Below are 24,052 nucleotides of genomic sequence, written 5' to 3' on the forward strand. Positions count from 1 at the left end.
TGGCAGCTCTATAGCTGCAAGACAATCTAAGAAGAGCATATTATGGTTTAGGATTCAATGTCAGTGTTGAAAAGTTCAGAGGGAAAAGTGGACAAAGCAGGGTATATATTTCTTTCTGATCAAAATGTACCCAGAATTTTATAGCAGTTTATAGATTTTGATCATACTTAATGTGAAAAACCTAAATAATAGTAAACTAAGAATTATGTACAGGCACACTAAAATTGGTAAAGCAGATAAACAAAAGCCTACCATAAAGATGTCTTGAATTAAATTCATTCCTCTATCTGAAAAGTACACATTTGTGCTAATAAGGTTGCAGAGTTTAAAAGCACCTTCTTTAATGAGAAAATGGTTGAGAAAAATATTTTTTATTCCAGGGTTACAAACAGAAAATTTGATAAAGAAAAGGTCACATATAAGTGAAAGCGTCTAGGTTCATATAATTTTTATTTGCTGTTCTACCTACACACAAGTGAGAGCATATACTCTTTTTAAAATCAGAGACAGCCCTATAATATTTCTGGATTTCAGTTTTTCATCTTTAAAATAAGACTGTTGATATCACTAATCTATAATGTCTCTTTAAGCTGCAGCTTCGGGTTTTTCATGAATATTTACTACTAGTTTGGCAATTCCATGAACACTACTACTGTCATAATTACCCAAACTATTCTTCTCCGTCCGCCTCCTGTGAGGAAAATATGCCAGGTCTGAAACATTTCTGAAGTCAAAACCTGCACATAAACATTAAAATATATAGTGTTGTCATAAACCTCTCAAATGCTGGAAAAGTAAGATAAAATATTTGAGGAAGAGGAAAAAAAGCACTGTAGCCTAGATAAGAATTGGCAATAGTCCCCGAATACCAAGTCCTCCCATCTTGCTTTCCTGTAGGTAATTAGCTCATATCAGTTCACAGAATATCTTTCTTGGGACAAACACCTGGCTCTCTTGGTCTCTGTAAATTTATCACACCTTGATAAGAAGAATTTTCAAACAATTTTGATGTCCCATATGAAGAACATTCTTTTTTAGCAATGTAGGTTTTTTCCCAAGGGTAATAACAGTTTTGAAATCTTTACAAGTGGGCTAAGGAAGGGCTCTCAGGGAAGGAAGATTTCCACAGAGAAAGCAAGTAGGAGTTGGGGTCTGACCTCTGTCATATCAGTCATCACATGCTTTACCTACTGAATTATTTTACATCCTAGGTTTCCCTCTGTATAAAATTGGAACAATACCAAGTTATTTCAGAGTATTCGTGCTAAATAGAGATTACTGAGAAATGTGAGATATGAGTCTTAAATAATACTTAACAGAGAGGCCGAATCTGATAACTGAGACTTAGCTCTAATGTTACACAAATGCAAACAGCTTTCCCTTATCCTTCAAATAAAAATGAAACATGGAAAATGAAAGAAGATATTTGCGTTAGATTTCAAACAACTTAAGCCACCTGTGCATGAATATGTTTTTAAAAAGAGTCTAAGCACCCAAGAAGCTATTCATTCAATTCAATACTCATTCAATCCCCACAACATGTGAATCATACAAGGATGAGTAGGATATGATCCATCCTCTACAAGCCAATTGAAATAGTGTTTAAATTGAGATGCACACAAAGCATTTATGGGCACACAGAAGTCATTAATCCTAAGATAATTAAGGAATAAATGACATATGAACTGAATCTTAAAGAACGAGTATGATCTCAAAATGTAGAGGTTAATACACTGTATATAGTAATATACAACGTACAGTATTGGGTTGGCCAGAAAGTTCGTTCGGCTTTTTCCGTACGATGTTACACGAACTTCCTGGCCAACCCAATATTAACATGAGAGTACATAATTTTTAAAAAGCTGTAAAATATTCTTCTTAGTCAACCATCACAGGAATTTAGGCTTAGGCTAAAGAGGTATGAACACAGAGAATCATCCACTGGGAAATCCAGTGGCTACACCTTTAAACAGAGTGCTTTCTGTGGAAATAAACATAAAATTTGAAAAAAAACACCTAAGTACATTTTCTTCAGAACATAATAGATCAGAATCTGAACAGACAATGACTATGAATACACACTGACCCCGATACAATTTCACATCCCTCAACAAGGGATGAATAAGACTTTATCAGTTACATGCAATAAGAACAAAAGCTTCATGAGAGCAGAGGTATTTTTCTGGTTTGCCCACCACTGTATCAGCAATGCCTAGAACAAAGCATGGCATATAATAGGCTCAAAACACATTTGCTGAATGAATAAACTTTTAGTGTCTTATAAAACTTACTTAGCATCCTTAATATACAACTGTATAGACATATGTATCAGTAAATAAGTTAAATTAAAATCTCATAAGTAAAATAAAAATGTTTATACTACTAAGATTTATTATTCATATTTTAAATAATAAAAATGAAGATAATGGATATGGCTCACATTTGTAAGCATACATAGCACTCCAATTTTGCAAACAGAAATATGAATATAATATTTCCCTATAAAACATAAAGGAACAATCACAATTCAAACCTCTTCCATGGGATCTAAAAATCGCTCTTAAAAGCACTGTAAACTCAACAACTAGGAGTGATTATGAAACAAACCTGAACGGTTTAACAATGTAGCATCTATGGCAAAATGAACTTTGCTAACCTTAGATTTAAATAAGATTTAAAGATGGCATACAAAATCATTAGCACACAAAAGTAGTTTTTCTTAAACTTTAATCAGACATTATATAAGTAGGATTTTTAATCTAGCCACTCCTGATAAATTGTCGATAAATACGTTCTTGAGTTAACAAAAGCCTCAGCTAATGCCAAAGCAAAGTAGTGCTTGTTGGGGCACAATTCATTAGATTTAAAAATCAACCACATCAAACCAACCATTTTTACTTAGTGAGACACAGCACAAACTCTCAGTGGGAGAAAATTCATTAACAGACAGAAGCAAATAAGCACTATGCATATTAAGTAGACGTTTAATGTTATAAAAGGGAAAAAATGGAAAAAAAGAATGATATAAATAAAACCCCATAAGAACACTAAACATACAATTATAACATAAAGATTCTCATGTACTAGTTTAGCTCAGATTATCGCTTCATCTGTCCTTTATATCTGATTTCATGAATTTACATAAATTTAGTGGCCCCCAAATGTACTCATTTTCATGACTGCTTTGGCTTTATTTGCAAATACTAATAAATGTTGTTTTTGCTTTTTTTATTCATCAATATATACATGTATCTGTGTATATATTAAAAATACTAGAACAAAGAACATAACTTTGGTTCTGCAAATACTTTTCCACCTTCATCCCTTACCTAAATTTTCCAGTAAATACTGTTTGGCTTTCAGACTAATAAATCCAGTTACTGCATAATGATATACTTATTTAATATTGAGTAACGTTCAACCAAAGAAGGCACAGATCACTTTTCATTATTTCATTTTTGTTAATAATTATATTAACAAAAATAATTTGTTACTAATTATAGGCAGGCTAAGTGGAAAGCATTTGTTGACGTACTCCCTTTGAGCATGTTTCTGAAGTTAATTTCTAGGATAATTTGTTATACTAAAGGCAAAATCAAAGAACGATAAATAGAATAGGAAACAAAAAGCTAAAATCTTGGGTTGAGATACATAATTTTAGCTTTCAGCTATAAGGAAACAACAAACTCCAATTTTTTTTGGAAGGTGGGGTTGTTTTCCTTTGTCTTTTGGTTTTCACTTTGGCACTGAGTCTGAACTATCTACCTTATGAAGAATAAACCGGTAGAACCAAAATTTGTGAAAGGGATCTATCTTCTAGAGCAGATCTTAATAAAATTGATCCAACTGTTTACTTATAGTACATAGTAATTTATTGTCATTTCTATTTATACATTTCCCCATTAATTATGTTTTTTCTAAAGTCCACTTTCAAATTCAAGCAAGCATTTACCATATTTAGATGTTACCCTTCCTTTTTTCCCTTGAGCGTGGAAAAAGAGTCACAATCACAACGTGGCCTGGGTCTGAGAGATTATTTCTTTGTCATTTTACGGATAAGTAAATACAGATTAAGAAAACAGGCCCAAGGTGTATAATTTAGATTTTCTTTCTTCTCTAAAACTTCGTGGATTCCTGGGAAGTTATCTAAAATGAAAATTATTGCAAGATGCAGCTTATTTTTCACTGGGTTTCTATTTTGGTTTGAAAACTACATTCCTTGTGAAACAATCAAGCACCAAATTAAATTTTTTTTGCTGAAAATGTGGCTGCTGGACTCAAAACTGGCATAGATAGGGCAGATGTGCACTACCAATGGAAGAGTAGACTATCTAATAATAAGAATCCCTAATGAATGTACATGGAAAAGGATGGGGCCCCCAATGCTTGGTTCTCTCTAACCAGATTGGGAAAATTCACAATTTACTAGGTAGCCTTCTAAAGTAGAATTGATTCAAGGATGACAGGGATCTACAATCAGCCATGACTTTCTTATAGCTAAAGGTAAGAGAAAATAAGTAGAAAATAGTCTTTGCAATTGGAAAACACAAATAACTCAAGTAAAAATGATAAAAATGAAGAAACCACTTCAACAGTATCATTTTTATATAGATTTAATTCCCTAGTATATTTCAATAAGATGGCAATATATTACTTAATAACATCTTCAGAAACTGTATCTATTACATAATGAATTGTGTATGAATAGCCAAGTCCATCTTACAACTTAATTGCAAAAAATTGATGCTGCTATCTTTATTCTACAAATAAGTAAATAACAGGATAGTAAAATGTCTAACGTTGTGTTCCTTGGAAGGCCTGCATCAGAATCACCTAACAGCTCGTTAGAAATTACAGGGCCCAATTCCAGACCTAAATGGTCAAACTCTCACAGATAGGGACCATAAAGCTGCATTTGAATAAGCTTCCCAAATAATTCATATTCAGACTCAAGTGTGAATAAGATTACTGGACTCATGTAAAATTACATAGCTGGTGACTTTCAGGAAAATAATTTAAACTTACCCAAAATGATTATCTATCTGAACAGGACAACAAAAAAACCCTAAAACTGATAAATCAATAAGTTGCAGTACAATTACATTATTTAGTATGTGAGCCAACTACAAAGGAAAAAAAAATGGTTGCCTCTAGAGAAGAGAACTGTGAAAAATGGGGAATGATCTTACTTGTGTTTTCCTACTCTATGAATATATTGCTTTGATAAAATATTTAAACTGTAAAAAAAAAAAAAAGAAAGAAAGAAAAAGAAAAAACAAACAGACCAAAAACAACCAAAACCACAACAAAAACCATACACAAAGGAATCAACCTTCAAGGACTGGCAATGCCTGAGATCGTAGACATACGTATGATCCCAGGTGAGAAAGGCAGAAGACACTTCATCCTTGAAATGGATAGTTTAAGTCTGATGACAGTGACATGCTTAAATTTACCTCCAAAAATGTTTAAAAAGAAGACAAAACACAGTAACAAACTCATTTCCTCAAATCTCAGAAACGGAATTCCTCTGTGAATGTGTGCTCACCTTCTGGTAAAAGCAGTTAGAGAAATAAAAGACAAAATCTTCCTGACCAGTCACATCCAAAACATGAATCAGGTAAGAAAGGTTTCAAAATTAGCAACAAAAAGTAAATTTTATAAAGTACTCACTGTCTGTGTAGAAAGGAACAGAATGCGGGAAGGTAGCTTAGTAGAAAGAAAGAAAATTAAGAAACACAAACCCTAAGTGGAACTTTCCAACCCAGGACAAACGCATGTTAATATAAAAGGAATTATTCAGTCAGGGTCTGCATAGACCTAACTTCAGCTTTTTTCAGAAGCAGATTTGTAACATGCATCTGTTAAGGTATTTTTTTTTCTCCACTTCACTGCAAAAAGCACCCCAAGTGCTATTCTTTTTAAAAAAAATTCCTAAGAAGATGAAGTGCAGCTATGACTTTCATTTACATTGACAACGTACCACCCGTGTAATAATGGCTTTAAACAGTTCGAGTCCGCACACACTGGTTTGTCTTGATTATTTTCAGAATGGGTCACTAGTATTGTGTTACAAACTTCAGTTAAAGTAGAGAAATTTGCAAACTTTTTATATTTACTTTCATAAATATATCAGAGAAGAGTCAAGGTTATTATTCCTTTAATGACATCATTCTAATTGATTTGCCTTCCAGTGTTCTTTCTCGGGTGTGAAAGAAACGTGTAGAGTTACAAGGATCTATCCTACTGGGAATTTTGCATAACCCTGGCTAAACCCCTGGGAATGTTCTGGGAGAATGTAAAATGTAAATGTGAATATCATCTATCATGTGAATCACTGTAGAGGAAACATGGAAAGGAACTAATGTAATCAAATGGAAAAGAACAAGTTAGAAAAATAGTAACACACAACTTTGTAAATGAAGAAAATGAGGGCTGGTAGATTTTAAAAGACTAGTGGTATAACTAAATTTAAAGTATATGATTTAAAATATAAGATTACTGATGTATTCAATTTAAAACACATGATTTACAAAAATTCAGTCTATACACAAATTTGTATCTACTTTGGATAGATAAGGCTCATCTATTATTCTAAATACTCTTTTAATTCTCTATTCTGAAGAGATATAATTCTACATCCTCCGGACTAAAGTGTATCCTAAAGTTATTCTATCTTTTTCCACAGTGTCTGAATTCTGAAAAGATTCATTTCTAAGAAACAGTTTGTTTGAGCCACATAATTGTTTTCCTAGCCTCCATTCAATTCCTAGGATGCGCTTGTATGATGTTTTTGTTTGTTTTCATTTGTTTTTAATGTCTATACATGCTTCAAACGTCAGCATCCTTCAAAGGTTACCAAACTATAGCATGACATCATTAAGATTCCAGGTTTCCAACATAAAAACTTTATAAATAAAAACAAGAAATGCTCAGGAAAATTTTTAGGAAATACCCCAGTGTTATGGTTTAATTTCATTTTTCAGATTTTTTTGAATGCTCTGTTCACTACTCTTCTACGTATGTTTATACACGTTACAGTCGAATGTATGTTCTGTAATACAGTGCTGGGCAGAAACTTGCCATTCATTCTCCTAACCTACATTTACCAAAGGGCTAAAGCAATAAAAGCAAAAACAGAAGCATTTTATTTGATTGAGGTATGTAAGGAAATCTGATTATTCCCATTGGAAAAAAATAGCCCCATAGAAGTTATAGACGGGCCACACAGAGGGGATAGAGTTTCTTTCTATTCCTAGAGATAGGACCCCTATGCCCCACTAAGCTTTTCCAGACAGACAAGTATCAAACATTTGTAAAGGGCATTTAGGAGACAAGATAGCCTTTCAATTCCAATATTTGATAAACTTCTCCATCCAGAAATGCTCTTTAGACTCTAATCCATAGGCCCTATTCCTCTTTTTAAATTATTTCCCTCTTGTTCCATCCTCAGTGAAGATTGAAATTAGCTGGTCACCATCATCTGAACAATAGTCCTTTAAGTCAGTGAAACTTAAAATAAATCACACCTCCACTTTCTTCTTATTAGACTATTTCAGATTTATTTTTACGTGTGTTCATAGGTTTCCCTTTATAATTAGGCGTTTTATTCACAAGTCCCAGAGCCATATTTGTTAAACTGTAAATATTCACTAATTGAAGTAAAATAAAATTTCAGCATTCTGAAAGTGCTTGGCTAAACATTCATGGTTTTAGCATGTTTTTCCAGAAGGACACTATATATAATGCTTTAAGACATGATCAGACGTTTCTACCTTAAGAAGGGAATTAGGACTTCGAAAATACTTAGGGGAAAATCAGCACTAAGAAGCTGATCACGGTTATGACAACAACCTTACTTATTGTGCTTCTGAAACATGCCAGGCATACTGACTATGACATGCTCCTAATCCTCAAGAAGTTCACAGCCTTACTGACATGTATCTAAAATATTATAATAAACAGAAGATACAAGATGCTATAGAGTCTAACTCTGCAGGGTAAGGATGCAAAGAAAGGTCAAGAAAGACCTCAGTGTGGTGAACTCGCTGCTGAGTCTGGAGTTGGAGGTACACCAGACTGCAAAGCAAAATTAAAAAAAATTTTAAAGCAAAATGAACACGTGCAAAGGTAAAGAGGCATAAGAGAGCTCACTCTGTTCGGCGAACTGAAAAATTAGAAAGGCTCAAGTTTAGAGAACAGAGAGACACAGGGTGCTGGGATAGCAAGAGTTAAAACTGAAAAGACAGCCAAGGCCCAGGCTATAGAACACTGTCCTTACAGCTAAAGAATTAGGACTTTGTCCTGAAAGAAGTTTAAAGAGAAAGTTAACAAGGTCACACGGCTGTGTGTTAGTATCATTGCAGAGAGCAGACTGGAAGGAGGGAAACCTGAAGGCAAGAACACCAACAGAAAGGCTGATTCACAAGTTCCGTGGAGGCAGAACGTGGGTGTGAACTAAGGCAGTGAAATATTAGAAATGGAGTCGAAGCCATGAAATTAAGATACTTTTGAGACGTAGAATTAACAACTTGGTAGGCAAAGGGAGGTTAATGGTAAAGAACTGGGACGGACTGAAGATAAATTAAAGGTTTTCAGCTTGGATTGGTGATGCCATCAACTTAGAAAGTCAACAGAAGTTGAAGAGAGATACTGGGCAGAAAAAAAGTAAAGATTTCACCACTGGCCTCGCTGAGAGTGAACTGTCAGTGGAGCATCACGTTGAAAACTGGGGGGAGCTTCCCTGGTGGCGCAGCGGTTGAGAATCCGCCTGCCAATGCAGGGGACACGGGTTCGAGCCCTGGTCTGGGAAGATCCCACATGCCGCGGAGCAAATAGGCCCGTGAGCCACAACTACTGAGCCTGCGCGTCTGGAGCCTGTGCTCCACAACAAGAGAGGCCCCGACAGTGAGAGGCCCGCGCACCGCGATGAAGAGTGGCCCCCACTTGCCGCAACTGGAGAAAGCCCTCGCACAGAAACGAAGACCCAACACAGCCAAAAATAAATACATAAATAAATTAATTAATTAATTTTTTTAAAAAAAGCTTCTTTCCTTCTGCCCCATTTTTTAAAAAAAAGAAAACTGGGGGTGCTATGTAAATGGTATTTTATGCTGATGCTCAGCTGAGGGCGGGGGGGGGGCGAGTCCCGAGGGGCTGCGTTTTTCTTATTTGCACAAGGACCTCAGTGGTGGATCAGGGACATTAGATGTTCAGTAGACAGGGACAGGCTGGAGACCCACACGAGAGAAAACGACGTAGGAGACATAGCTCGACAGATGCATGCTGACCACAGTAGCCGATAGCCACATGTGTTCACATAAATTTAAAGTCATAAAAATGAAATAAATTAAAAATTAATTTCTTCTGTCCCATTAGCCACAGTTCAAGTGCTCAATGAGGAATGTGGTTAGTGGCTCCTATGCTGAACGGTACAGACAGAGATTATTCCCATCATCGCAGAAAGTTCTGTGGGACTGTGCTGGCATGGCACAAGAAAAAGAAGAGGAAAGGTCTGGGGACAGAACCCTGGGAAAGAGAGGGAAAGTAGATGAGTGACTTGAGAAGCGGAGTAATCAAAGGAATAAAGAAAGAAAGAAAAAATCATAGGCTGTGAACCTAGAGAAGTGAGTTCAAGGAGACGAATTAATCAAGAATACGAAAAACCAAAAAGAGGGCAAATAAGAAAAGGAGTAAAAAAATACCTTTAGGCATTTGGTAGAGTATTAAAATCATTACCAATTTCTTCAGATATAAAATGACTCTATGAGACTAACTCTCCCACTCAGATGACAGGTTTAGTTTTTAGAAAAAACTCCAGTGCCTCACAGGAAGGGACATGTGGAAATGTGACCATTCTCTTCCCACACTTTACTGAAGAAAGGGAGACCTTGCCCAGCTGTCATCCTTAGCCATCATCCTTCCAGGAATTTCTAAGAGTCTCTAATTAAGGTCTAAACCTTAGCTGAACAGGTTTCTTGAAATCCTATGTCTAATAAATATATCAAACAGTACAGAAAATTCTCTTTTCAGATCAAAAATCAAGCTGATACAACAGCAGTTACCAGGTGCTGGGGGCAGGGTAAGTGGGGAGTTATTTTTTAGTAAGTACAGACTTTCAGTAGGGATGATAAGAAAGTTCTGGAAATGGATGGTGTTGATATTTGCACAACAATGTGACTGCCATCGAACTGCACACTTAAAAATGATTCAAATGATAAATTTTCTGTAATATATATTTTACCACAAATGAAAAAAAAATTTTAATGACGCCGAACTAAAATATGTAACACGGGAGAGAATCTGGAAGAAACCTCTTACAACCCTTGACACCTGGGAAATGTAAGATACCAAACATAAAAGTTGAAAACATTGCACACGAACATCTATTACTCAAAGTAACGTAGGTATTTGTGTTAGATTTATGATATTAGGTGTGAAAATATGGGTTTGATAAGTTGTAAGGTATTAAGCATCTGTTGTTGCTGTTGCTACTGCCTCCTGTGAAACCGTCAATAGCTTGGAAAAATGAAACAAGTTAGAGCTTTAATTGGTGCTAAAAGAACAAAAATGTATTAGGTCAGTTTGATAATCAGGATGGCATTTATACCCTTTTCTTTACTATTCACACCTCAGGTCAATAGCTGCAGTTTGCTGATAGAGGCAAACCATAAATATGGGAAGTAAACCCCGAGGCAACTATGTTGATACAGGCAAAATGCTCATTCTGCGATTAGAGGAGGGGAGAACCCCTGAATCACTCCTCTCGCATGCTATGACAGGCCCTGGAGCAAGGCTCGGGGAAAGAAACACAGAAGGGATCCTAAGAGAAGCCAATGGCTACTTGCATTTGTGTGACTGCAACCAGGAAGCAGATAATGAGGCTAAAAATTAAATCCAAGCAGGTGAAAGTTCATGAGTGTAAAATAATACAATAAGCCAGAGGATGTGTGGTCTAAGATTTTTATGTTATACAATAAATCTCATAAGGATTTGAACTACTGACCGTCTCCCATCAGCACACACACTTCTTCCTGCTGAACATACTGAAAAGCTGGAAGTAAACACTTGCACGTTCATGGATCACACCCTGTTTCTTCTCCAAGGATATCAACAAAATAGAGAACAGAACCCTCTTTCAATCCAATCAGTTTTCCTAAGCTCTGCTCAGATCCTACAGGGGTTCTACTGATGTCACAACCTGACAAATACAATCACCTCATGACTGTAAGCTAAAAAGGCACGGACACAATGCAAGAAAAGACACTGGAAGTGGAAACCAACCAAAGAGAAAGGATAAAAGCAGGAAACAAAGACAAAGAAAAGTTCAAGAGATGAGTCATACTATACTTACAACTTTCAGCCTGATAGTCTGGCACAAACTGCTCGTCATTGTCAGGTACCTGAGCTGAAGAAAAAAAGAAATGAAAACAAAATTAAGAGAGAAACTGCTAAGGCATAAAGAATGTCAAGTAAGATCTCTCATGGAAGAGCTTTTTAGACTGAGACCAAACCTATGATTATTTGCCGATGAGCTCCTATTTAAAATGGCATTGACAGCAATATTTGGAAGGAGAAATAGAAGCCATCATCAATGTCAAGCAGAAAACACGTATGTCATAAATAAAATGGTGGCAGTTGTAATCCCTGTGAATTTCACCTGCCACATGGAAATAAAAGAAACATGCAAAATAAAAGAAGCTACAGGAATTCCATTAGATGCAGTGGGGTTTTTTTTGGTTTTTGTTTTTTGTTTTTGCAAGAATGGAGTAAGAAGTATTTCAATTCACCTACTGCCGGTGCTTAAGCGGCCCATTTAAATTAACCACACAATTCTTTCAAATGATGTGTAATTACTACACATATCCCTCTGCTTTTTAGAAACGTCTGCTTTTGATATGTTCGGTCTACTGCCAATTAGACTACCATAATTAAAAACGTTTGCCCTAAATTTGGCCAAAATATGTGACAAAGTTTTTTACATGAAAAGATTATCATTGATTTTGGTCATATAGAATAAAATATTATATCTCAATGATTATGGTCACAATAATAAAAATAATAAATAATAAAAACAAACTCCATCTTTTCATGCAAAATATTTTCCAGCTGACTATTTAGCACTAACAAAAGAATATCACTATTTCATCAGTCCTAATGTCAAATGACTACCCTACTTTTAGGAAAGGAAAAAAATTCTGAAGAGCAAGTACTTAATGTATTCGGCAATCGAAACACAAGTATATTTTTCACTTCTAGAATATTTTCATCACAGTTAATTTAGACGTCAAAATAACCTATTCCAAATTGACATATTACAAAAATGAGCTTTCATCTGCACACACAAATATGCACACTTACACACAAACTACATAAAAGCTGGGTTTATAATGAGTTATCATCCTAATTAACTTTCGCTATAACCTGATTAGCTAGTATTACTTTACTAGTACTATCTAATAGTGAAACTTTTTATCCAATCAAGTCATACTAAAACAGATGTCAATTAATTTTTTTAAAAGTGCCTATTTTGTATGGGGAATTCTTATTAACATAATCAGTCTTTGTTGAAAAAGTTTTGTGCTGGTAATTGAGTTAGGAAAAAAAATTCATATAAAAAGAAATTCTACATTTTAAAAATTCTATATAAAAAAGGAACACAACATACATAGAATTAAAATGTCTGTTGTATCAGCTTATTTAATAGGATTTAAAAAAACGAATATTTGGTTGAATAAAATTTATGTTATATTATTAAGAGCGGAACAAATGATAATCTTGCCTATTACCAAGACATATGCAGTTTGACATTCAATTATTTTCTAACAACTTTCTTCTGTACACCAATACTTAAGTTTATTGAAGACAAATTCCATCCTCTGCCACTTAAGGAAACCAAACAAATTAAGCACTTTTTTCCAAATTAGAACTGATACCTATTTGATCAGCCTGTACTGGAGGAAGAGGTGCTTTTTTCTTCCGATTCCACTAATACCTGATACCAAGGTTAACTAAAGGCCAACAAACTTCAAATCACTGTTCTATGTTATGCTGTGTAAACTGTGTAACATTATTTAACCTCTTTGAACTCCATTTTACTCATCAGTTTAATAGTGATAATATAGGTTTTTCATGAGGATTAAATGGAATAGTCTAAACACAACGCCAGACACAACATCATATACTCAAGAAACGTTACCTATATTCTTCTTTCCAAACCTCCACCACCCATCCCTTTTTTTTCAATTCACACACGAAGTACTATTCAAATCATTACAATGCAAGTTTATTATCATTACTTCTAATGAATTATATTGGAGACGGATCAAAATCGCAGCTAAAATTTGTACATTAGCATTCTCTTAGCTATAAACATTTTTTTGACAGTACAGTAAACCTGATTTTTCTCAAAGACTCACAAATTATAAGTGGAGGAGTATCCATTAAAATAAGTCTTTTCACCAAAAAAATTACAAAAATGTTTTTAATATCTATTTAATAAATAACAGCGGGCAGACAGAATCAAATCTTACACATTTTCCCCACCATATCCACAGGTTTTGGTTTTCCTTTGAAATTAACAGCTAAACCCAGATAACTACTGAGATGCAAAATTATCAACCACAGCAATTACTATGCTTTTAAAAAGCCAACATTTACAAGAATCTAATAGAAACGTAATATCCCTTTACAGGAATAGTTAAAAATAGCGGGTGAGTAACAAAAATGTATTTGTAACAGAATATGCTGGTATGACTGTCCCAAAGGCCAGACCTTTTTTTTCTTACTATCATAAGACAAAGTTGCAATTCAATGATATATATCACTGCAAGAAAGGCGTAAAAATCGATGATGGATAAGCAGTGTATGTTGGGAGATGGGAGTTGGGGAGGCAAAACTTCAGGAGGAGAAGAAACCAGAAGTTATACCTCACAAATACAGAAAATAGCTACATACCAACAATTTTGTAAAAAAGAATAAGAACTGCTATTTCTGTTCTAACTTCTTAACATACTGAATAAATACTTCACACTTATGCCTGAACATATTCCAGAATTTTAACAAAAAACATATGACTCACATTTTCACAGAAGCTAATCTTAAGACACTGAATAGACCAAATGAAGCAGCATGCTACTTAAATAGACAAAAGCTGAAGTCTACCTCTAACTTCAAGTTAGAGTCAAAGGAAAGCAGCTAACGAAAAACACAAGTTGGATCTGGGCAAGGAAAATATGACAAAGTATTGCCACACTCGTATCGTACATTTCCTTTTTTTCCCTCCATTCACGGGGAATTCTGTGAAGTAGCAAACTACAGCTTCCTGAAAATTTGCGGCAAGCCATACCAACTCCAAAGTGGAAAATTAACAATAGAGGCCAACCTAAAAATAAATTAGTTTTTTCACTGCTATCTATAATAAACTGTGCTTGGAATAATCACCTTTGGGGAATGAAAATGTTTCCCCACACTCTGTAATTAAAGAGGAAGGGGAAGGAGTACGAAAGGAGAAGAGAAAGTATATACCAAAAGACCAATAAAAGGCTTTCAAGAAGATGAAGCATGTGGATTTTACTGGTAATAGCTGGAGCGCTTCTATCAGTTCATCACACATTAATAGACAAGTTGCCATCAAGTCTCAGGACTTCGCCTTTAAAAGGGAAGTATTTGCACTCTCAGCTATTTACCTAGATTATTATCCAAAGTTGTTTCTCCTCTCTCTCTCTCTCTCTCTCTCTCTTTCTCTCTCGTTCTACTACATCGCAATACATATTATGAGAAAGAAACCCATGAAAATATTAATCACAATCTTGATGTCACAGAATCACTAACCCTTATTTTGAATTTTAATATACTTTCTTAAGTAACATTTCTTGGGCGGGGCTGGGGTGGGGAGTGGACAATTTTTAAACAAGAGTTTGTCTGTCTTTTGTGCTTATTTTAAACCTTCAAATAAAGTAATAATCATTACTTAAGGAAAGGTGAGTGTTGAAATATTTTCTAAGTTTGGATGCAAACAAGTAAAAACCCCCTTTTTCTTACAAACCAGGCGCCTGTCAGGTTTTCTTTTAAAGCTAGGGAAAAAGTGGAAAAACTACAACTGAAACAAATGTCAAGTTGAAAAGGGGTTAATATTTAATTAAAACCAGTTCTATCCACTGTAACAATGACCTGGAGCCAAACAAGGCGGAAGATGTATGAGTCATTCTTTCTGCCCGTGAATGAGACAGCTGATCTCCTCAGCAATTCCTCCAGACGAGCAGGCAGAGCTGGAGTTCCGCCTCCATTCACAAAAACACAGTCCAGCATGAGCCATGGGGCCCAACCGCAATCTTTTCATGTCACACCCTTCCAGAGAGCTAAAGCAAGTCAACTTGAACTTGCAGTATAAACATACCAGTTTTATTGCTCTGTCTCAAATACAGCTCAAATCCATTAAGGTACACGTTTAAATAAATGACAAAGTTAAATCCATATATGTATTTACATATGTTTAACCCATCCTGCTTTATAGGGTAATTTGTCACAGAAACTTGAATGTATAAAACTAAGAAGGAAAAAAGAAAAGAGGTAAAGATAGACGCATGGATGGATGGATGGACGGATGGATGGAAGGAAGGAAGGAAGGAAAGAAGGAAGGGGGAAAAAAAGCCAAACCATTAAAGAAATACCTTATTTTTCTTGCTTATTATTCAAATGCTCTTTTTATCTTAAGATTATAATAGTTTATTGCTGAACTTAGTAGCATTTCACTCTCACAGGGTTAAGAAACAAGTTTCTCTAAAGAAATTTAAATTTTCTTTTAAATAAAAGTAAAACAACAAGAAAATCAACCTTCACACAGTCGTATTTTGTTTAATCCTAAAATGAAGCTTCAGGCCATGGAAGAAAATAATCATGACGCCACGAAGCCTGGTTTTATACCACATCGCTTTTAACATTAAAATGATTGTACCAATGTATAAGCATTAATTAATGCAGAAGTATAAATACATTTAAACAGATGAAAAAAGGGGGCATTTTCCCCATGACAAAAACATCTTTAATATTGATAAAGGCATTCTTTCTGTATGCTCTAAAAGAAAGAAAACAGTAAGTTTTAGTTGTCTTTAGTCTCAAATCAACTTCAATTTCCTAACTCTAACCTATAGAGAGGCTTGAAAACTTAAGTGTAGCTCAGAGCTGTTGTTATTACCCATATATTTTCTCTAATGCTACTGAGGTCTGACTTCTATTACTATTATCATTATTATTATTATTATTTTAATTACAATTTGCACAGATCAAAGGAAATAAAGTTATATTATGAAATTCAAGAAATTATACATTTTCTGTAACTGAATTAGAAAAGCTCAGCAATATTTCATTAACATGTATTAGGACCCTCTGGAAAACCGATATCTAGGCTACACCAAATCCGAATTCTATTTTTAACAAATTTTTCTATTTTGCAAATAGACCCTAAATGAAAATGCATTTATATACTTCCAATAAATGTTGAGAAATAGAATACATCTACTCTACCTGCTATCCTTTAATCAAGTCCAAACAAGAAGTCTTTGTTTCATAGTTCAGAGTATTTCCTGGTACAAGAAAAAGATGGATAGTAGCTCCCCCCTCCCCCCATACAATGACTCTTGCTCAAGTCTAAGAAATAGTATGAACTTCTGTAATTTAATGCCTAATTCTCAATTCCTTTTTTATTTAAACCACACAAAATAATGTAGTTTTTAAAGCCTTTTCTCCTTACTGCCTCACATTTTAAAAAAAATCGTGAGTACATACCCAATTTATGTTCCGTTTCAAAAAGAAACAGTCTAGTTTTTAAAAAATAAAAATGAGTACATTATGACTACTGTGTATTATGGGTGGCATTATGTATATTGAGTAACAAGAGCACATATTATTTGAGGAAATTCATAACAAATGATTTTGATTATAAATTTAGTGTCAGCCACTAAAGTGAACTGAGGAGATAGAATGACATCTCTACTTTTCAGCAAACCTGACTATTAATAGAAGGTCACATATAACAAAAGGAAAAAAGCTTATCGGCATGAGGGCATGAGGTAAGAATAATCTTTAGTGCAGAAAGGTTATTCTTGGAGGCACAACTTTGACTCAAGTGTCCTGGCAGCATGAAACTTGACTTACAACACAATTGAAAAACATTCTACCCTGATGGCAGCGAACCACTGTCGACAATTTTCCTTAATATTACTGATGAAAAGAAACCTCAAGGACACCTAGACCAACATCAAAAATAACACTCAAAAGTTGGTATGTATTTATATTAGATACATATGAAATGTATTATTTTTCTTTAAGTTGTGTTAAAGGTAAACTTTAACAAGCAACTTTAAAAGAATGTGATCCTCTTTTAACTCAATTTTACATCCTTCTATTTCTGTCCCCCCCCCACACACACACAAAAGGTTCCATTTTAACTATGAATTTCTAGGACGCCCTTCCTTAAAGCACCACTTATAAAAACAGGACGTTACCAGGATGTTGATAGAATTGATATTTGAACTCATTATTTCATGGGATCAAATAATTGGAATTGCCTTTCTGTCAGTGGCAATCTAATTCAAAAGTCAAAGAATCAATAAAGAGTTGTACACAGTAAAATGACAATATACAGTGGCTATGGCAAAATTTAAAATAAGCACATTCTTCACTTTTTTAACTGCTACTGTGGTCACTGAGAACATTACGTTTTCAATTTTTTTCAGAATATGATGTGATTATTTTAAATCGTTGCGTATATGTTAAAAAACCTTAAAATTGCAGTGTTAGTACTTCAAAAGTGATACTAATATAAAGTTATATTCTTCAAAAACATATTTTTGATCCCTGTTTAGAAATTTGGTGGAAGAATGGAAGCATATTTTTTGGAGAGCACTTTAGTGAATTGAAAATACTGGTTCCAACCCCACCCTCAAATAAGTCCTGCCTTATCTATCCAAATTTTTCCTTGGACATAAAACACATTTCATAATCCATAATAATTTACCTATGAGCAATCCATGTTACACTTCGGGTCTACCTTATAAAAATTTTTACCGGAAAAAAATAAATTAAACCTGAAACAATATATTATTTCCCAAGTATTTAGGGACTTTAATAATTTTTTTAAAATTCATATGACACATTACGACTACCTTGACTCTCCTGCCTATTAACATTTTTAGACCTGTTTAACTTCCCAGTGGGATTCTTATGGGAGAAACTTGGTTAATTGCCAATGGTCTTTTTAAAAAGGGTCAAGATGGCTTAAAATTCCATGGTCCCTTTCTTGGCGATAAAGAATTATGAAAAGAAATATGTAAACCGTTTATAGTCTGCCAGTTTGGCAATGTTTTAATTTCTGGATGACCAGAAGAACATAAATGAACAGATCTAGCTACAAATAAACTAGTATAATTTTGAGATCTCTTCTTAGCTAATATTGTTCAAGATGTGGGATAAGTTAAAATGCTAATGCAAATAGCATAATTATATAAAATTGCTAAAAATAAATGTGCAGTCCATTAACAGACAATTTAAAAAACCCACCTCTCTTCTTACTCTTAGATTTTTAAAAATAAAATTAATGTTATGCTTATATTATGATAGGATAAATTAATGTAAAGTATTCTGGAAAAATGTTTAAATTATCCTAAAATGCAATCTTACTCATGGTTTGTAAATAGGAGCCCACCTGGGTATTCAATAAAACACTCCAAGGATTAATTCCTGAACTTATTTAAGCTTATAAATTCTTTTCTAAGTAAAAGTCCATGTTCTTTCAAATACATCAATCATTTTCTAGGTTTATTTTATATAAAGCTAAATCTTCAGATCTGATTTACAGGTTAAGTTAATTATCATGGGTAAGAATATTCAGTGCAGAGTTTTAAAATAAACTTGGATGAATTACCAAATCACTTATCTGAGGGACAAAGAAACAAAACAAGTCAAAAGTAAAACACTGCACTGAAACTGATTATAAAATGGTAAGAGTCTGTCACAGATTCCACATTTTTAAATTCCAGGAACAGAGTTGCTGTGCACATTCAAAATCTGCCAGCAAGTGCACTGACTTGGAATCAATGAAACTTCAACATCTTAAGAACCAACAAACCTTCCAGAACAATTAAAATAGATATCTGAAGGTATTCTGGATAAGCGAATAAATTCCCTCATAAACATAATGTTCTCACAACATTTAACTTTGCAAAACTAACAGATAAAATTCATGCAAGAGCCTCTGTGCAGATTTTTCTTGAGAAAGTTACATTTGAATATATGGCTTATGTTGCAATAATAAGTAATCTACTGCAATAAGTTTCATTTACAGTGACAAGCAAAATGACCTTTAAATGTAACTAAAACTTTCATTAATACTTACCTTTCATTAACATACAAATACAATCACCCTTGCAAAGGGATACTGGAAAAGCTATTTAACTTAAAAGCTTTATAAAGATTGCAGAAGCCCTTTGGAAGAACTAGAATATCAGCAAAACAAAGAAACTTATTTTACATGCTAACAGCAACTTGATCAACTGCAAGCAAGACCACTAGAAAAAACACAGCAGTCTGCCTCAAAGTAGCAACAGCAATGCTTGGGTTCCATTTAAAGAGACCCTCTCTCTTCTTTGAACCATCTTAAAAATCTGTTCCAAAAATTGCATGTTTCCCATGTAATGCAAAGACAGAAATAACACAACTATACTCAATACCTAAATATCTATAATTTTCTCTTTGTATTTCCCACAAAACACATCGTAGGATAAAATTATTATTTCACATTTAGTATAACAAATCCAAAAGAAAAATTTCAAATTATAGACGCCAACAAAAGTCCCTCAACATTAGACATTTCTCAAGTTGTATAAAGCTGTACTGAAGCAATATCTCCTTGTTCCTATAAAATAAAGTTTCACAATAAAAGATACAATAGACTGCAACACAAAATTTTATCAAAAAGCAATCAAAAATAAAAGTAATGCCTTTAAATATCTCCTTGCTATATTAAATAAATCCTAATAAAAGTGTTATAATAGCAAAGGTCAATTTCAACAAACATCACATCATAGTAACAAACAGAAAACATTTTTAAAATCCTCCAATCCCCCCAAGATTTATTTTAAAGCCATGGATTTCCTTAGCATTGGATACACACCTAACGTTCTGTGTTGTGAACAAGGTGGAAAGAAGACACTTGCACTTAAATCTTGAAGCATCCCGTCCTGATGAACCCAGAGAAACTAATTTCTGCCATCAGAAAAGTCCTCCACCAGAACACCAAATAATGAGATGCGCTGTTCTAAAGGAAACAGCGAGCTGAGTTCTGGCTCTAGGAGGTCTCTCGAGGTACAATAATATAAACCTGATCAATTGCAATTAAAATCTGAACAGAGGCTTAGAACTTGAAGTCTTGGTGCATTAGTTCTTGCCAAAAGCAGATGTGATTGTGAGCTGGAAGCAATTTCTCCTGGTAATTTGTGATGACACTGGGTAGTGCAGTCCCAGATTCCCCGAAGACAAACTCATCAGAGGCTCTAATGTATGCATGACACATGAGGTGGCTCTTTTAGAGCTCAATTAATTGGGCTGAACATTAAGACAGCAAGTTCAGGACTTTTTTTTTTTCCCCTTCTAGAGTTGCTTTTCCCCTCCTTTGAAAGCAATTTTTTGCCTTACCTTCTGCAAGCCATGTTTCCTGTAATTGACTTAGATCTTGAAAGAGTTCTAAAAAACAAGTCAAAGACATAAACAAAAGATTGGCAAACCTTTAGCCTACATTAAATGGAAATGTTTGTCATGAAATTAGTACTATAGATCAATTTAATTTGAGGAGGGGCGTCAATATAAAAAGAAATCAGGATTTATAACTTAATTATATCAATAATCCTGCCCATTTTGATGCCTATTAAGCAATACTTCTCAATATCTTTTTTCCCCCCCTTTTTAACAGTTAGCTTAATAAATAAGCTTAGGGACCTCAAACAACACGCATACACTAGAACTCAAAAAGGCTGAGGTAAAGGCATGTCCATCCACAGAAACCTTTCTTAAATATATTCAACGATTGCTAAAACAGTAGTAGGGGAAAAATCAGAACGACTGAAAAACGTTTTATTTCTATCTTACGAATCTTATATAAAATATGTAGCAGTACATTGTATAATTCTCAAAGTTCTATATGTTTTGAAGTTCAATGCCTCAAAACTAAAAGGGACAACTTTTAAATACAAGATTTTAGAAGAAAATTTCTACAGTAATAGGTTTACAAAAGTCAGAGAGATAATTCTCTGGTACCTGTTTATTATCAAGTCCAAAACTGTGTATTCTGTCATAGTGGGGAGGGAGAGGCATGTGTAACTTATTTATACTTATACGAAGATTTGAGGATGTTTCAGAATTCAATATACCTAATCTAAATGGCAAACTGAACTTTGGTAATTAAATCTAAGTATGGTAAGTTTATTATGAATGCCTGCATAGGGCTGGAATAATTTATAATATATTGACCTCCTACCAACAGTTCATAAAAAGAATCTGTAATCCAATTTCCCAAATAGGTATTATAATTACTAATTAGGCCTTGATTATGATTCATTGAACATTTTAAGGCCTCACCATGTGGTCATCAAAATCATCAATGAAAAGTTTGATAACAGTATATGGTTTTAGTGTAAGGGGATGGGAAATCAAACAATCACTTATATTGCTCAACTTCTAATAGAGGAGAAAAGAGAAATTAAGCAGTGTGCACAGCTGCCTAATTTGCCCCACTGTGTTGGATATTTCAAAATTGTTACCTTAGTGTATGGGATTACTTGTATGCCATATGGACAAAGGTATTTAAACACAAAAGAATGATTAAAAGAAGGATGTCACTGTTAAGTTTTTATTTCCTTCTTGCATTAGTTTGTGACAGAGCCATAAAATATCCCTCAATGCAAACTGTCACATCATGTTAATTGCTCCAAATAAAAGTCTTGGTTAAACGCAGTAATTTGAAAGTGTATTATTCTTAAGGTAAGACTGAAGTGCTTCTCTTCTTTATGAGGGTGGGAAGTATAGGTTAAGAGTGGGGATTCAGCCCAAAATCAAACCTCACCTTCTGAATCATGAGCCAGATCTCTGTTAATGAATTTTCTTTTCCTGACATTTGTTGGTTTCTCGTTACAATTTCTCCCACGCTGATTCTACAAAGGGAAAGATAAAATCCTTTAAAAGAATGTAAACCTCACATGTCACACACACATAGAAATACACATGCATACAAAAGTCTACTGGATCTTCTCCCTAAATAGCAAAATAAAAGTCCATCGTATCAATTCCAATAATCATTTTCTGTGTTCATTTGACAGTGAAAGCTTATGCTGAGAACTCAACAGCCAGGGAGAGTTGCTTCCCTGTGCCGATGGTAATACACTATTTATCAGTCATATATTCATGGTATCTCAACATCAAAACAACATTAAGCAATTACACTTAAAGTCGTTTTAGGCTGGATCAAAGCTAGATTAAAACACAGTGAATTTTATTCTCTCTGATACCCCCCTAAAAAAAGAACAAAAACAGAGTGGTGAAATGAAAAATATAAAAGAGACAATGAAAAAAAAAAACCCCATATAAACAAAAAGTGTCAGCATTTGTCTCAACTTCATTCTTTTCAATGTGGCAGACAAACCCAGCCAAAAACTTTGAGAGCAGCAGCTGCTGCTGCCCTCCATCTCCTCTTCCACTCATCTTGAGCACTTTAATCAGAAAAAGGAGTCTTAAAAACAAAACTATGCCTTATCCAAATCACTGAAAGGTAAGCTCATTTTGAAGATTGGGCTTCTAGAAGCAGAGTCGCCCTACAGTGGCAACAAAGCAGATAAAGTATCTGCAATCCCAGCCCCCTTGCCCCCTCCCTTCTCATTCTCTCCCTCCTCCCCACCCCACCCCCTCCGTCGGAGTCAAGTTTATAAACAGCAACTTTCGAACTGATCACTCACATTGGTGACCATGTAAGGCACTTGCTGGTCATAAAATCCATCCATTCTGCTGCTCTTCGCAAATCTCGGCTCAGTGTTTTATATTTTGAGCATTTAGCTGGAGATTTCCTCGGGATCTGGACTTCTATCAACCTAGAGGGGAACAAGATGGCTTTTAGGCTAAAAAAAAAAAAAAAATCATGAATGAAGCTCTTGAATTTGCATAGCTAATTACCCTCCGACAGTCCCATTCACAAAAATAACCCTCCCTACACCGCCTCCTTCACCTGGATCCAAAGAGAGCCAAGAGAGTTCACAATTTACATATTTTCGGCAGTAGCAAAAATCCGAACCAGAGGCGATGTATTTATTTACACTCTCGATGTTTCCCTGCGCGGTCGGTGTACCCCGGGCAGCTCTGATTCGCAAACGTGTGCAAAACTAGCAATGGCGATCAACGAGACTTGCTTTGCACCTAACGGGACTAAAGAGACGGAGACACCTCTTTCATAAGGATAGTTTTTGCAACCCACAACCATGCAATTATCTGGAGAGACATAAAAAGTTGTTGGATAGACCCACCTGAAGGCCACGCTAGGAGAACGGCTGCAAAAAATTCCCTCCAATTTTAATAAAAACATTAATTATTGCCCAGCACTTCCCCCTTGGAAGCCGAAAGCGCCTCTGACAGAGCTCAATTCGGTGGTTTTTCCTCTACTTCTCCTCCAGGGGCCTCCAATCCAAACTGATGGATCGCTGCCTCCCATTGGCTCCGCGTCTCTTTCACAAGATCGGATTTCGGGCTGTCAATCAAGAGGCTTGCTGCCCCTGCTCGTGAATCTCCCGCGCCCCTCTGCCCATACCCGTGCTCCGCCGGCTGGCGCGGTGACCACTGCCTGGAAACGCCACAGAGCAAATCGACTGCCGTCCTAACCAGCTGCTTATTGTTAAGGCGCTCGGGGACACCGAAGCCATGTGTTTCGAGTCGCCAGTTCTCCTTACTGGTGTGTTTGGTCCACTAATTGGGCTGATTTGCTAAAGCACATTCGTTCGGGTCAGATATATACTCCGAA

General features: G+C 35.0%; 1 protein-coding gene across 11 annotated transcripts in view; it reads right to left on the bottom strand.

The window, feature by feature from the left end:
* Window positions 1-23,825, bottom strand: part of ETV1 (ETS variant transcription factor 1) — a 95,619-nt gene extending 71,794 nt beyond the window's left edge. The window contains exons 1-6 of one of the 11 annotated variants that reach the window (XM_007164889.2): window positions 23,562-23,825; window positions 23,267-23,463; window positions 23,001-23,132; window positions 22,115-22,202; window positions 20,692-20,739; window positions 11,354-11,407 (exon numbers count right to left, since the gene is read on the bottom strand). In XM_007164889.2, coding sequence (XP_007164951.1) covers window positions 11,354-11,407; window positions 20,692-20,739; window positions 22,115-22,202; window positions 23,001-23,045 — 235 coding nt within the window. In that variant the 5' untranslated portion in view covers window positions 23,046-23,132; window positions 23,267-23,463; window positions 23,562-23,825. Of the gene's footprint in view, window positions 1-11,353; window positions 11,408-19,393; window positions 19,500-20,170; window positions 20,525-20,691; window positions 20,740-22,114; window positions 22,203-22,662; window positions 22,849-23,000; window positions 23,160-23,266; window positions 23,464-23,561 lie in introns of those variants that run through there. The other 10 variants (XM_007164890.2, XM_007164891.2, XM_007164892.2 and 7 more) reach the window with 10 other exon arrangements.
* Between the last annotated feature and the right edge of the window lie 227 nt (window positions 23,826-24,052).

The sequence above is a fragment of the Balaenoptera acutorostrata genome, chromosome 7, assembly GCF_949987535.1.
Source record: "Balaenoptera acutorostrata chromosome 7, mBalAcu1.1, whole genome shotgun sequence".
Taxonomy (NCBI): domain Eukaryota; kingdom Metazoa; phylum Chordata; class Mammalia; order Artiodactyla; family Balaenopteridae; genus Balaenoptera; species Balaenoptera acutorostrata.